At 37.9% G+C, this 17,500-nt stretch overlaps 1 protein-coding gene across 2 annotated transcripts in view; it reads right to left on the bottom strand.

Moving 5' to 3' along the window:
• Positions 1-950: 950 nt before the first annotated feature.
• Positions 951-17,500, bottom strand: part of LOC144972283 (uncharacterized) — an 18,018-nt gene continuing 1,468 nt past the window's right edge. The window contains exons 2-8 of one of the 2 annotated variants that reach the window (XR_013645327.1): positions 13,966-15,607; positions 10,858-11,020; positions 8,558-8,608; positions 7,902-8,089; positions 7,254-7,368; positions 2,252-2,475; positions 951-1,663 (exon numbers count right to left, since the gene is read on the bottom strand). Coding sequence is in view for 1 of the 2 variants with exons in the window: in XM_078913370.1 (XP_078769496.1) it covers positions 2,327-2,475; positions 7,254-7,368; positions 7,902-8,089; positions 8,558-8,608; positions 10,858-11,020; positions 13,966-15,558 (2,259 nt within the window). In the remaining variant the exon portion in view is untranslated. Of the gene's footprint in view, positions 1,664-2,138; positions 2,476-7,253; positions 7,369-7,901; positions 8,090-8,557; positions 8,609-10,857; positions 11,021-13,965; positions 15,608-17,500 lie in introns of those variants that run through there. The other variant, XM_078913370.1, reaches the window with a different exon arrangement.

The raw sequence follows: 17,500 nt of genomic DNA on the forward strand, positions 1-17,500 counted from the left end.
TGTATGTATGTATGTATGTATGTATGTATGTATGTATGTATGTATGTATGTATGTATGTATGTGTGTATGTGTGTGTATGTATTTATGATGTATGTATGTATGTATGTATGTATGTATGCATGTATCACTGGCGGTCGGTCAATAGAGCGAAGTTGTTTTGTGCCGCCCTATATTTTCCGTAGATTAGCATGTCAACCAAACAAAAAACTTCAATTTTAAAATTTTGATAAAATTAAAAATTTAGCACATACTGCTTTTTGTTTTGAATTTAATATTTGATGACTCGTGCGTCGCTCCACGAAGGTGGCGTCAACTCGGCACGTTTCATCTTTCCCCCGTTGCCTGCGCGGGGTGACAATGAGCGGAGGGTGTGGTGTGGTGGGGAAGTTTTTTTTTGTTTATATGAGCCAGTATTCGTTTGGCCGTCCTGTCCTTATCCTATACTCTAAGATATGAAGTGAGTAGAAAAGTGCCAGAAGACAATAGAGAATAAAAATTTTTTCGCGGCGGTGTGGGGTTTGAACCTGCGACCTTATTGGTACGACAACTCCGCCTGGCAGGTGAGAGCGTGGCTCTACCGTGTGAGCTATCCACGAACACAAAAATATTCGTTTCAAACCCAAAGTCATTTCTAGATCCCTCTCTCACCCACTTCTTGAGATCGCCGATTCGTTCACCACCATCGCGAAGTAATTTTGACCAGCAGTTAAGCTTAATAGCCAATATTCTCATCACAAACATATAACATAGAAACGATTGAGACATTGAGTATGCTCCGGTGTATGGGGTGAATTTTTTAATTCAGAAAAGTGAGTGGAGCAGGCACTTATGTTGGTAACAACAAGATATGAAGTGAGTAGAAAAGTGCCAGAAGACAATAGAGAATAAAAAATTTTTTCGCGGCGGTGGTGGGGTTTGAACCTGCGACCTTATTGGTACGACAACTCCGCCTGGCAGGTGAGAGCGTGGCTCTACCGTGTGAGCTATCCACGAACACAAAAATATTCGTTTCAAACCCAAAGTCATTTCTAGATCCCTCTCTCACCCACTTCTTGAGATCGCCGATTCGTTCACCACCATCGCGAAGTAATTTTGACCAGCAGTTAAGCTTAATAGCCAATATTCTCATCACAAACATATAACATAGAAACGATTGAGACATTGAGTATGCTCCGGTGTATGGGGTGAATTTTTTAATTCAGAAAAGTGAGTGGAGCAGGCACTTATGTTGGTAACAACAAGATATGAAGTGAGTAGAAAAGTGCCAGAAGACAATAGAGAATAAAAAATTTTTATTTACACTATTTACACACCTCACGTTACAATTATTTATAAAAAGTATTGTCTTTACAATTATGTACACACATATTACGTAACGCGATTTTGTTTAAAAAGTATTTACAAATGATTAGACATAAATAATGGACAATAATAAAAGTATTCGGTAAGTTAGACACGCAGAACACAATAATAATAAATATAATTTGTAAAATAATTCTTCTTCTTCTTCTTCTTCTTCTTCTTCTTCTTCTTCTTCTTCTTCTTCTTCTTCTTCTTCTTCTTCTCCTCCTCCTCTTCCCCAATCAGCGGCGAATGATCGAACTCGGTACCTTTTGGGTGCGAAGCAACGACCGTACCTCTGACACTGAGCCACGCTGCCCCCTTAGGACCGAATTAACAATAATAATAATAATTATAATGCTGAAAACTTATATAGGGCTATAACTCCGCATCCATCTTTTAAAAATGGATTACAGCATTTTTAAAATAATATAACTTAAAAATGGTCTATACCCCCTCTTACTTATTTTAGTAAGTCTTTTCTTTAATTTTTTTCCTTTCTTTTTTTATATTTACAAATATGGCATGTTTTAAGTCATTTTCTTCTGATTCTGGCACCACCTTATACTGTAAGCATGCCACGCCACAAGTCCTGATTCATGAAAATACTAACGAAAGAGTGAACACGGAGACGCTTCGTATGGGGTACAAAACAGACAATGGACGTTTCGGGTACAAATCTTTCGTCAGCACAACAATACACAAATAAACGCGGAAAATATATAAAATAAAATGCAAACTATTTTGCACTTTATTTTATTTATTTTCCACATTTATTTGTGTATTGTTGTGCTGACGAAGGGTTTGTACCCGAAACGTCCATTGTCTCTTTTGTTCCCATACGAAACCTCTCCGTGTTCACTCTTTCTGTTAGTATTTTCACGATGACCGGGTTCAGGCAACCCTTACCGTTTCCTACTTGTCCTGATTCACCTCTTTGAATCTGTATCGATTTAGGGAATTTTTTTTTCGGTAAATTAAATGTCAGGTTGAGAAAATCACATCCTCAGGCAAATCAAAGCTTGTGTCCACCAGGAAATAACCCACAAATGTGTTCTTGCCCGTCTCCACCAAAGACGGCTCTGACACCTCCACGTGTATCCTGCTGTTCTTTTCCAGACGGAACAGGCCTCCTGTAGGTAAGAGATAACGACAAATTGTGAAGGGGGGTTAACTCTCTCCTTACCAACAATTCTCAAAACTTTTACTCAAATCTCATACCTACCCAACACACAAATTGATTTTTTAAACTCAAATTTAAGCGCTCAAAGTGCAGGATATATCTACATACTTTTGTAGATCAAAAACAAACTTTACAAAACAGTATTAAGTCCTTGTATACATAACAACACCTTTTCTGTAAATATTGTGATTTAAAACAAATCAAATCTGGGTCAGAAAAATGTTGGTTGTATCGTAACGAATGTGACGATTTTCCTGTAGTAGTTGGTAAGGAGAGGGTTAATTTGAGTTCCGTGGAATGGGGTGACAAAGACGTGCCCACAAAATGCCCCCCCCCCCCCCCCCCCCCCCCCCGCTCCCAGAGTGTAAATTATTAAACAAATAATATGGCCAAAACGTACATCATTTTATAAATTTCACCCTTCCCCACACTTTAGAATAAGAATATCGGACAGGTTTTTTAAAGATATGTCATGTTATACAGACGTTAATAAAGTGGCTACTCATTGGCAGCGTGCCTCAGCGGTACGGTCTTTGCTTTATATTTGTAATGCACCCGAAAGGTACCGAGTGTGGCCTTGAGCAAGTATCCCAAGCTCAATTTGCGGCGCTACACTGCGGCCGATGCCTGGGAATAGACCATAGAGACCCCGTCCATCCATCAGTGATTGGGTAGCTGGGTAGTCTGTTAGATGTGGCGAAAAATACGTTGCGGACTTGCGTGCTATCAAATGAGTAAAAAATTGGCATTTCACGCCATAGAAACCGGGATTAGTCTCCGGATACATTGACTTAACGTGTGTGAAGGACCACTTAATTAAAAGACGGTTTATTTGGGCCAATCAGCTCTTTGTAATTGTTTTTAATCAGCCATTTTTTATATATAAGTAGTTCTCACAAAACTCTATCAATCTGCAATCAGACTCTATACGTTCAAGGTTACACATAGTTACACGTGTTGTTGGTACCTTATATCCACTTGGCGGATGTTGTGAGCATTTTGGGTAAACGCATAACTTCAGTCGCCCGAAAAGTGCAAACGGAGCAGGTTGGCCTTATAATAGAGTCACAAAACTCCATGGTCCGATTTGAGAAGACGACAAATAACACGAATGGACTGTCCAAATCAAGTCAAATCAAAGCAAATGTTTATTTAAGGCCATTGGCCAATAGTCATAACATCTCTCTGAACAAATTATTCTAACAATTATAATATAATAAAGGGATAACATGCTTTTAGTAATAATTTTTTAGCTTAAATAACAAGCAATAATAATAATAATAATAATAATAATAATAATAATAATAATAATAATAATAATAATAATAATAATAATAATAATAATAATAATAATAATATTAATAATAATAATAATAATAATGATATTATAACAACACTACTACTACTACTACTACTACTACTACTACTACTACTACTACTACTACTACTACTACTACTACTACTACTACTACTACTACTACTACTACTACTACTACTACTAATAATAATAATAATAATAATATATAATAATGATAATAAGAATAATAATAATAAGAATGATGGTAATGATAATAAAATAATGATACTACTACTACTACTACTACTACTACTACTACTACTACTACTACTACTACTACTACTACTACTACTACTACTATTACTACTACTACTACTACTACTACTACTACTACTACTACTACTACTACTACTACTAATAATAATAATAATAATAATAATAATGATGGTAATGATAATAATAATAATAATAATAATAATAATAATAATAATAATAATAATAATAATAATAATAATAATGATGATGATGATGATAATAATAATAATAATAATAATAATAATAATAATAATAATAATAATAATAATAACCATAATAATGATAATATAATGATGGTAATGATAATAATAATAATAATAATAATATAATAATAATAATAATAATAATAATAATAATAATAATAATAATAATAATAATAATAATAATAATAATAATAATAACAATGATAAGAATAAATAATAAGATAACGTAAGAAGTGGCGCAGGAGCGGAGTTGGGGGAGAGATAATACAGAGTTATAGTTGCTCACCGAACGGACACCAAACGAACGACTTACCGATCACGTGATCAGTTTTTTCTCGCGTCCTCTCGTCTAATCTCGTCACTCCGGAATAGAAAGAGGAGGCGGAGCTAATATGATATAACGCAATGAAAGTTCTGTCCGATGACGGGTGGGGGGATATCACCTCTCCAAAACTTACCTTATTATATGAGATCTTGAGATTCTTATCCAATCATCGATTGCTCGTTTGACAGTTCGCTTGTGAACAGTTAGGAGACCATCTTTTGATTTATGGGCAGGCGGCTTTGCGTAAAGGCGGTGAGTGTTGTATACATCAAAGAGTACCGCTGACCGATGGGTAAATAGTGATTGTGTAACCCAAAAGCCCTGCCGACTCGACTGCAAGGTCTTGTATGTAATAACTGCGTCACCACATCAACGCTCAGGAATTAATTAGTGAGGACTCTCAGTATATATATATTAAAAAAACAAACAACGCTTTTGAATCACACGAGATACATCAGTGTGCTCGTCGCATTGAGAATTGAAAAATGAGATATAAATCAAGAAAACCGACCGGAAAATAAAGAAACTATCATTAAATTAAAAAAATTGAGCAATATTTTTTTCAAAATCAATCTGCAAGAAATGTTTTAAATTTTTAAACCTATTTTTGTGAAACAAAGATAAATGTTCTCCTTTTTGCAAGCTGTTCAACAATGTGGTTTTCAAATTTATCGTATACGTAATCATTTGGAAGCTCCCGAGAAAGGTATTTTTGTGTAATCTCTTTCACACACACGCGCGCGCACACATACACACAAACACACACACACAAACATATACAAACAATACACAAACAATACACATCCCTGGTCATCTATTGCCTATATTATTAATGTTAATATATACATCCCATGCTGATTGTCACTACCCCCCCTCCCCCCCCCCCCCCCCCCCCCCCCCCCCCCCCCCCACCCATTTCCACCATCCAAGTACCAGCGGCCTTTTCTCTTTGATTTCGTATCATGGTCTACCCGAAGCCCAACACCTCGATCGTTTGTGGGTCAACCCCCCCCCCTCCCCCCTCCCCCCACCATCGCCCGTAATCAATTTATAATTTTCTCTCTGTATAGAGCGCCACGTGCACAATTATATACTATTGAATGACACTGACCTTGCCCTCCCCTAACACAAGCCAACAGCAACCCAAGCTATCCTCTATCACGTGACCTTAGATCCGATGCTGCATACCGCTTGAGAGTCTTCACTATCCAGATCTCGTTCATGGTCACGTGAGAAGGCTATATCCGTTCGGGTTCGGCGTTCGGCGTCTCGTTCGACCCGATTTCATTAAAAGCCTAATAAGGGAGTGAGATTCTTACTGATTCTGTCATCAAGGGGCTGAATTTGGTCGATAAATGATGATTTGCGTTTGGCAAAATACCCATAAAATCCGCCTGCCGGATATAAATATAACGGACCAAAACACAAAACTACCTGTAGTCTTGAACGTTTATAGATAGAATGCGCTTGGCCAAGGAGTTCACAACATTGCCATCCGGAAGTATAACGGACCAACACACACACTCTGTTTAACCATGAACTTTTATAGTCTGGTTAATACAGTTTAGTTAGAACAACTCACAAACGCGGATGGCAAAAACAATAACAATGGCCTGAGTGACGTCATCTGCATACTATCTATAGTCTTGATTGAGAGAATTTGGTGAGAACTACTCCAAAAATGGGCTGGCTAAAAACAATAACAAGGAGCCGAGTGACGTCAATAGTTGAGTACCGGATCCAAGGTGGAAAATGTAAGGACGATGATTAATTGTTTGGGTTGAATAGCAGGTGATTTATGCTGTGTCCACACACACACATACACACACACACACTCACACACACACACATAAACACACAAACACACACACATACAGATACACACATACACACAAACACACACACAAACACACATACACACACACATACACACACACTCATACACACACACATACACACACATTCACACACACACATACACACACATTCACCCACATACACACATATTCACACACACACACATACACACATACATACACAAACACACACATACACACACACAAACACACACATACACACACTCATACACACACACACATACACACACACTCACACACACATACACACACACTCACACACACACATACACACACTCACACACACACATACACACACACTCATACACACACACATACACACATACATACACACATACACACAAACACACACACAAACACACATACACACACACACTCATACAAACAAACACACATACAAACATACAAACACACACATACACACACAAAACACAAACACACACACACAAACATACAAACACACACACACACAAACACACATACACATACACACACTCATACAAACAAACACAAGAACACATACAAACACACACACATACACACACACAAATACACATACACGCACACACACACAAACACACACACATACACACACACACGCTCAGAAACACACACACAAACACACACATACACACACAAAAACACACATACACACATACACGCACACAAACACACAAACACACACACACACATACACAACGTAACTCATACCTGCAAATTCCGTGGTTTTCTCAGTTCGACACGACTCACAGCACGTGTGTTCATTACGGACCAACCCATGGTCGATGCCCTTAGGGTCCGTCTTCACGAGATATGTGGATGCTGTCTGGAATAGATGATGATATGATGATTAGTAAGGTGTTGATGATAGTATGGTAATCATTATACTATTAAGAATGATGATCATGATGATATTAATAATAATAATAAAATAATAATAATAATAATAATAATAATAATAATAATAATAATAATAATAATAATAATAATAATAATAATAATAATAATAATAATAATAATAATAGTAATAATATTAATAATGATTAAAATGATGATGATGATGATGATGATGATGATGATGATGATGATGATGATGATGATGATGATGATGATGATGATGATGAAAATAATAATGATAATAGAAGTCCCAGGTTTGAGAGATTTTGCCAAATTGAGGGGCATTTAGATTGATCGAATATTTGAAGGACGAGGTTTCAGGCCAAATTTTTAAATATGGATCTTTTTTCAGAGTACTCAGTACGGTATTTCTAACATTTTAAAATTGACTTCAATTTTTTGACTCTGATTCACCTCAACATAATGTCGATAAGAGGAGGTGGGTAACATATTCTGACCTACTTTTTGTTCTAACCATCTGCATCTTGTGGTGTATTCATACACCAAGTGGACCCCGAAATACACAAAATAGATCCCAGTCTTATTCACTGCCAGACTGTGGCGATCGTCGTTTTCGTCATTCCCGTCGCCATTGTGTTTGGTCTGACGTGCTAGTCTTGTGAACTCCACTGGCTCGTTGTCTTCGAAAGCTGGAACCGGATGTGGGCGGGAATTGAAATGGGAGGGTTTTTCAAATAACAGTAATGACGGTGATGAAGAAGATGAGGATGATGATTGCGATGATGATGCTGCTGTTACTGCTGCTGCTGCTGCTGCTGCTGCTGCTGCTGATGATGATGATGATGGTAATGATGATGATGGTGATGATGATGAGGATGAGGATGATGATGATGATGATGATGATGATGATGATGGTGATGAGGATGGTGGTGGTAATGATGATGATGATGATGATGATGATGATGATGATGATGATGATGATGATTGTGATGATGATGATGATGATGATGATGATGATGATTGTGATGATGATGATGATGATGATGGTGATGATGATTTAAACCTCCAAATATGGAGAACAACTGTCTTAATTCTAGAAAAATTCTAGTTTTCTCAAAATTGGCCGACAAGCAAACAGACAAACAGACAAAACATACCGTGCTTGGTGACTTCCAGGTAGACGTGCTTTGCGAAGGCTGGGTGACCGCCTGAAACATCATATCGGTTCTTATATATTAAAAGAAATATATACATGGCCTTATTATGACTAAGGTGTCCCGATAGCTCAGTTGGTAGAGCACTCGCCTCACATCGCACCCTCCCCTTGTCAATCCAACAATGATTAAGTATCCGGGTCTTTTAGATATTCCGGAAAGTACTTTGCCACAGGGTGGCAAGCAATTGCAAATGCCCGGTTAACTCCGGCTACATGGGCCTAATGGCTCTGAAGGACTACTGAACTGAAACTATGACCAGCCGCTATAAAACGGAATTATGTTGAGCTGATTTCAATGCAAAAATTCGACTCCATAGTGCGAACTACAAGAGGTGGATTTGGGTAATATGCTTTGGCTTACTTGACTCATTGCCGATCGTCTACTAATCCTCGGACTGGGACTCTTTGGCAGCTTCTCTGATTTGTTGAGCGAGTTCTTTCCACTGATGACGGACGGTCTGCTGCGATGGATCTCAGGTTTTCGAAATCCATTTTGCATCTCAGTTCTCGTGTGTCATTTAGGAGCTTGAGGTCTTTATTTATCGTAGTGTATATTGTGCTTGTCGTTGGTCTGCCTTTTTGCTTGTTATGTCCGCTTGGTCTGCCATTCATTGCCTTATTAGTTAGAATATTTCTGTCTCTCCTTAAGATATGTCCAAATAGTCTCCATCTTGTATCCAAAATTTGAACCTAGAGCGATGTAATATGTTTTATTGAAGATAAATGATATATAAAAAAAAATAGTCCTTCAGAGCCATTAGACATATGGAGCCGGAGTATATCCCAGTTTCTATAAAAGGATACAGACAATAGCAATTGCTTGTTTACTACCCTTTGGATAGGACGGTAATTACTTTCCGCCACATCTGAAAGACCTAGCAACCCAATGACTGCTGGGTAGACAGATTGAGGAGGAGCTCAGAAAAAAAAAAATCTCCCCTTCACCCGCGGATCGATCTCGGTCTTTTTGCGTGTGAAACGAATGCTGCTTTACCAACTGTACTATCAGACCTGCAAATGAGTGCACGTCGCACTGTATATCATAGCAACAGAAAATTAAAATGTCACGTTCTTAGTCATTAATATTTTTAATATTTGTTTTGGCATCTGGTTGAAGACGGCACAAAATAAAATAAAATTCCCGTTACTACAGTGGAAACCTAATATAACAGGGATGGTGGGACCAGAGCAAAAGTCCTGTTATAGCCGATCCCTGTTACATCAGAAATACAAGGGACATAAGCACATAATTGACTTTTTCAAGTGATCTAATACATCGATTACCTCCCTTGAAAAATCCCTGTTATACCCGATCCGTGTTATAACCGGGCCTGTTATAAATGGTTTCTACTGTATATATCTCCAAGAGGAAATTTGACCTTATGTTTATTCCATGGGAAGACTTGAAATGCAAATAATATACGATTAAAATGGTAATTAATTTTGGGTATTTGTGCGCCTATGTGGTCTTGTGGTATGACATTCGCTTTCGGATTGGAAGGTCCTGGATTCGAACCTCTCTTGGCGCATTGTTGAGTCCTTGGAAAAGTCTCTTTACTCACATTCTCTCACCGTACTCAGGTGTAAAATGAGTACTTGGACGATAATAGCGTTGTCTATGTCGGAAGAAATTGTAATATCGCCTAACAGGCGTCATGTCTCGTTCTACATGTCAGGTGTTGCTGTTGGTCAGGGACACTTTGCAAAGCGCTTTGAGCACGTTTAGTGGATATTGCGATATATAAAAGCTCAATTTCTTTTGCACTGTAAGAAATTGTATTTATCATCCACCATAAAAAAAATAGAAATTAACATCAGGTCTGATAACCCAATTCCTTATGGGCTCGTTGTTGTAATGGAAGTCTCAAAAAATGATGCAAAATATTGTCCATCACAACAATGTTAAACTAGGCCCATATGGACGTTCGGATTTCGGACCTGAATATATGTACTCGTCGCCACCAACCAATGATTGTGGCTGGACATTCAATTTCCTATTCAATTCATTTTTTTCGGAGACGATTGGTCATTTAGAAGGAGCGAGATTGACGTCACTCAGCACTTAGTTATTGTCTTTATCCAGCTTTTTAAGAGAGTAGTTCTCACTAAATTACTGTATTAATCAGACAAAAACGTTTTAGGTTTCTTATAGTCTTGTGTGTTGATACGTTATATCCGACTGTCGGATGTTGTGAGGTTATTATTTTGACTCAACGCATAGCATCAATATCTAAAATTTACCTGCGTTACTGTGCATACGTCTCAAGGGCGTTTGGCACATCGTAATGGGTTCATCACCTGACGGTCCACTACTTTGGGTGGTCTCTTTAACAGCAGTAGAGTTAGTATTGTTTCCCTTTACGTGACGTAACACGCCACAGGGGACTGTGATCACTTTGTTTCTCTGTGGAAGACATTCGTCAGAAGACGGTTAGTTATGTCAAGTAGCTGTAGTTGTCATTCAGAGCCATTAGGCTCATGGAGCCGGAGTTAATCCCGGTTTTTATAACATGGAACAGAAAATAGAAATTGTTTGCTACCCTCTGGATAGGACGCTATAGTCAATTTCCTTCAGATCTAACAGACCCAGCTACCCAATCACTGTTGGATGGACATAGGGGTCAAAACAAATCCCCCCCCCCCCCCTTCCAAAAAAAAAAACAAAAACAAAAAAAAACCAACAACAAAACAACCAAAAAAAAAAAAAAACCCCAACAAAAAACAAAACAAAAAACAAAAAAAAAACAAAACAAAAAACAAAACGAAACTCGACTTCACCCGGGATCGATCTCGGTCCCTTTGCGTATAAGGCGAATGCTCTAGCAATTGAGCTGTTGGGACCACACACAAAAAAAAAACAAAAACAACAAACAAACAAACAAACAAACAAACAAACAAACAAACAAACAAAACAAACACAAAACAAAAAAACAAAAAACAAACTAACAAAAAACAAAAACAAATGGGGTCTTTCATTCACTAATTCTCCTACTCATTCTCTCACTCGGTCTCTCATTCACTCACTCATTTTCTCTCGCATTCATTCTCTAATTTCCGTCATCCCTTAGTCACTGACACCGCAGGCCTCATAAACTCGAGCCCAAGACTTACTAAAAACGATCACATCACAACGACAAAACAAGTCGACGATCACCTTATGTAAGTAAACAGTGACTAGTAATCAATAGTTCAACAATTCATTGAGTAATAAGAAATAAACAAAAATCAACAGAACAACTTAAAAAAAGAACAAAATACCAGACACGGAACGTTTCGGGCTCAAAACCCTTCTTCAGCCAACAAAAAATAAAAAAAAAACAATTTTTTTGGAGCTTTTTTATATAGCGCAATATCCACTAAAATGTGCTCAAAGCGCTTTACAAGGGGTCCCTGGTCAACAGCAACATTTAACATGTAGGACGGGACATGACGCCTGTCAGGCGATATTACAATTTTTCGGACAAAGACAACGTTGTTAACGGCCAAGTACTCATTTTACACCTGAGTACGGTGAGAGAATGTGAGTACCGAGCCTTTTCCAAGGACGCAACTATGCGCCGAGCGAGGCTCGAACCCAGGACCTTCCGATCGGAAAGCGAGTGCCATACCACTAGACCACATAGCCGCACCTAAAAACAAAAAGACATAAAGATATTACTAGAAACAATCTGGAATTGACTAATGTATTTATGTCTTTATTGCTTTTTGTTTGTTGGCTGAAGAAAGGTTTTGAGCCCGAAACGTTCCGTGTTTGGTATTTAGTTCATTTTTGACGGTGTTATATTCATTTTTGTTTCTTACTTTTTACAGTCCACAGCTTGTAGCAGCCCAGGGTCACTTTGATATCGAGTACTACTAATGACAACCCTCTTCACAGTTTCTTTTGGTGGTCGTCGTATTGTATTGTGGGGTTAATGTTTAGGGAAGGCTCAGGCTGTAGATTCAAGAAGGCTACGCTGACAATCACCCATTCATTCACCCACTTACTCGTTCACTCATTCACTCACTCGTTCATTGCACCCATTCAATCACTCATTCATTCACTCATCAATTATTCGCCCACTCAATAAATGTATTCACCCATTCAATCACTCATTCATTCACTCATCAATTATTCACCCTCTCAATAAATGTATTCACTTACTCACTCAGTCATTCATTCATTCATTAATTCAGTCATTCATTCATTCGTTCATTAATTCATTCATTCATTCATTCACTCAATCTTCAACCTTCAATGGCTTGTATTTGCAAAAGGCCCCACGGGCCCATCACTGCAAATGTTCAGATGCAGTCCAATCAAAACAGGGAACAGTCACAGATTACTTTGACGACGGAGTGAATTCAAAACTGTTTTGAAAGTTTCCAAGCATTCAACGTTCGTTATGTCCATTGGCAGGACATGGCAGTTATTTATGGTACGTGTCAAAAAGCTGTGTTTGTATATTATGTCTGTTCTTATGGTTGTATGTATTGAGATCCATTGTATCTACGTGTCGCGTATCAATCTGATTTGCTTTTTATGTAGTTTGGGATGATGATTGGTGAGTTTGGGTCGTTGATGGTTTTGTGTAAGGTAACAATCACTCACTCATTCACTCCTTCAATCACTCACCAATTCACCAATCAATCATTCAATCACCCACTAACTCCCTCAATCAATTAGTTACTCATTCAATCATTTATTCATCCACTTACCAGAAACCTCATTTACTCGTTAATTCTAGGAACATTCGATCGTCATGGGTAGGACGTGGGTAGGAGGCACTATAATAATAATAATAATAATAATAATAATAATAATAATAATAATAATAATAATAATAATAATAATAATAATAATAATAATAATAATAATAATAACAATAATAATAACAATAATGATAATAAGAAAAATAAAAATAAATAAAAATGGACAGAGAAAGTGAGATAGATAGATTTATATATATATATATCGTCCCAGGTTTGAGAGTTTTTGCGAAGAGAGGGTCATATATATATATATATATATATATATATATATATATATATATATATATATATATGACCCTCTCTTCGCAAAAACTCTCAAACCTGGGACTTCAATGAAGTCTTCGCAAAGTCCCAGGTTTGATAATTCTTACCAAATAAGGGTCATTCAAATCGATCGATATTTGAAGTACGAGTTTTCTGGCCATATTTTTAAATACGTGTTTTTCCAGAGTGCCCAGTTGACTGGTTACGTGTGTGTCGTGAGAAAGGGTGGATGGTGTCATGTTTATGTGTAATTATATCATGGTACATACATTCCAGAATACAAGATCATAAAGTCAATATTGGTTTACCTATCATAATAAAAATGAAACTTACGATTTGTTGTTGTGGTTGTTGTTGAAGTTGTTGTGATTGCTGCTGTTGTTGTTGTTGTTGTTGTTGTTGAAGAGGATTGGATCTCATTATATACACCAGAATGTAGCAAGATGTTGCAAAACTGATCACAGACATCCCAATGCAGATCACTGCTAAGATCGTCCTGCAAGCTTTTTGTCTTTTTACTCTTCGGAATTTTTCACTGCTAAATCTGTAGTTCTTCATTTCGGATTTCCGGCGCAAGAAGCCCGTTTCTTCCTGAATTTGGATTTTTGATTTAACCGGATTCTCATAGTCTTGAGTGTCCGCGATGTTTACAGTCATGATTGAGTTAGAATTTGTCCTGTCAAAACACGTCTCTACCAAGAAGCTTTCGTTCTCAGTATGGAGGAGGGATGTGTGGGATTTTGACATTTTGTGATTTGGCCGTTTGTTGGAACATAATGGCACCCGTTCAATTGGAGTTCTTGTGGCTGCTGTAGTTGGTGATTTTGGCGATGACGGTATGAGCTTAGGTAGACATGGCGGTGGGGTTGGCAGTGGTGGAAACAGTGTCGTTTGCTGTTGCTGTAGTTGTTGAAGTATTGAATTTGATGTGGAGTAGTCGGTCCTCACGGAATAACTGTCCTGACTACTTTCCGCTACAGACGCCGGGCTGTAGTACAAATGATGTGAATATATTGATGACAAGGTTTCTCGTTCATAAGGTTCAACGGAGATCTTGGGTATGCAAACTTCATACGTGTTATCGTGTTCTTGGTGTGTTGTTTTTGCGCGTTGTGGCGCCTCTGTGTAATTACGAGGTGATTGGTTTTGGAAATCATGCCAGCCATTTTGGATATTTGTGGTTAGGGGGAAGTTATCCTGACATCTGGTGTTAGTGGAATTGTATTGTGAGAAGTTGTGTGTATTAATGCGATGCTTTTGAGGGCTTGGCACCTGAAGGAAGTTGTTTCGTTTCGAAGTGGAAGTTTGAGGTCGATTATAACTCTCGGCATTGTTGTTATTGTTGTTATCAGTGGCATCGCTGTTGTCATTGTTAATGCTTGTGTTGTAGAAGCAGTTGTTGCTTTTTTTGACATTGATAATGTTGTTGTTATTATTGTTGTTATTGCTGCTGTTTGTGTTACTATTCCTTGCGGTGTATGTATTATCATTAAAACTATTTTGGTTGAGAATGTTATCATTGTGAATTGGTCTTTTGGCTGGGGTCATACAAAGTTCATCATCATCATCATTTGCCTCCCTTTGATGTGTCAAAACTTCAACTTTGGCGGTGGTCATGCTGACATCGTCCACAGTGTCCAGACTGGAATGTGAAGATTGCCTTGAATGTGATGGACTTGAGTCCCATGGATTGAGGGGGAATGGATTGTTTGAGTTCACAGAAAACACGTGATGCTGCTGCTTTTGGTGAGGATTTGGATGAAGACTCAGTTCCATCTCGATGGTTTTTTGGTTTTGTAGACACCATGTTCTGCATTTAGTTGTTGGAGAAATGTCATGTTTGTCATAGTCACTGTTGGAATTCATTACCTCTGGATACGGGTCTATTACAGAGCTGTGTGATTTCGTGTCCAGAACGACTTCCATGTTTATATTAAACTTTGAACAGGAGTTTATTAGCGAGAAGAATTGCTCACTGTATAGAAAGGGATATAGACAAATTAAAATATTCATATGATAGCGCATAGCCACTGACTGCATTATGATGCTCAGTACGCATAAAGGTAAAAACTCATATAAACCCTAAGAGTCATGTCTCACACTGAGCTAGTCATTAATTTTGGACATCCTTTTTTGTGCAAGAAATCTTACAGTCAATGTGAAAGAGTTGCAGCCAAGTTACTCATTCATTCTTGGGTCGAGTGGAGGAATGTGTGTAACATGTTTTAACCGAGGAAACATGCGAAGGGCAATCTCTGTTGTTTAATATCTTGTATAGATGTCACTTGGTGATCGTAACATTTGTTGAGGATTATCACTCGGCGACAATATTGCACTTCTCTCTTTCTCTCTCTCTCTCTCTCTCTCTCTCTCTCTCTCTCTCTCTCTCTCTCTCTCTCTCTCTCTCTCTCTCTCTCTCTCTCTCTCTCCGGCTTTTTATATGTTTCTTTTTTACTCCCTTTCTCGCTCTCTCTTTTTAACGCGCTCTCACTCGTTCCTCACTATCTATGTGTCCATCTAACAATGTATATATGTATGTATGTATGTATGTGTGTATGTATGTATGTATGTTCAAGATGGCGGACAGGTCAGTCGGGTCTCTCGTAGTCTCTAGATCTACCGTCTCTTGTATCCATCATCCGTGGTAGCTGTCCTCGTAAAAACAGACAATGTCTAGAAGGAGTATAGGACTTGTGATAAGGATCAGATTTCTTGCCAAAGAGTGTATCAAAAGTGGTAAAATTCGACTAGACGTCGGACAGAATGGTTACAATGTTGTAAAACGTGTTGTGAATGGCGGAAATAGTGATTGTGATTTGTTTGACATTTCTAATTGGCTCCAGTATCAGCATGAACCGACCAGTAATTCTTCTTGGAATAAGTTTATACAACAAGAAGGTATGTTCAGACAGACTATATCTACACAAACCATTAAAATTAAACCAACTTTTTGTCACTCCAACCGATCAAAATGGATAAAATTATTTTCAACACTACACAGTGTTTTCATAAAAAACAACACACTCCAAATCCAAAGACCCGATAATGGACAGCCGTTTAGCATTGAATTTCTCCGCTACTGCAAACGAATCTTAACAAAATTCCCAGATGGACCGATGAAAAAAAATTATAAAAGACCCGATCAACAATTATGAAGCTCTATTAAAATACATCAAAATAAAAATAATAGATATAAAGTCCTCCATTATGCCCTCCCTTATCCAAAACAACACACCAAGAGCACAGGAGGAAAAAGAGGTGACATGACAAGAACTCACAGCAATATTCGTAAACCACCAACGAAAAGCTATTGATATTATTAGAAACGGATGTAAACAAACACACTCAAGTTGTGAGATAGATATCAACACAGTAGAGACTGCCTATAAAGAAAAATGTCAACGAAACAATATAAACATTAGTGACACACCCTGGTCCGATGATGTCACTATCCCCCCTCCCGCATGGACACCATCAACAAGTGAGTTTACAATCGACGAACTCACAAGCTGTGTTAAAAAAATTACCTAATGAAAAGTCACCCGGTGTCACCTATAAATATATAAAACAAAATATAAACAAACTGGCACCAATTTTTACGGCCGTCTTTAACACCTGTTTAAGATATCAAAAAGTCCCCCCAGACTGGAAACACAGTATCATAACACTGGTACCAAAAAAGAATGGGAACAAGGACAGCGCCGACGACTGGCGACCTATCGCCTTATTACATCTTCATCATCGTCATCGTCATCATTGTCATCGTCATCAGCACTAATATCATTATTACCTCTGGGACATTCTGTGGCAGAGTCTGAAACTTCACTGTTCAAATTAATACTCCAGCTCTATACATTGTACATTATTT

Source organism: Berghia stephanieae, chromosome 5 (assembly GCF_034508935.2).
Source record: "Berghia stephanieae isolate SIO BIC M18660-M18661 chromosome 5, UCSD_Bste_1.3, whole genome shotgun sequence".
Lineage (NCBI taxonomy): Eukaryota > Metazoa > Mollusca > Gastropoda > Nudibranchia > Aeolidiidae > Berghia > Berghia stephanieae.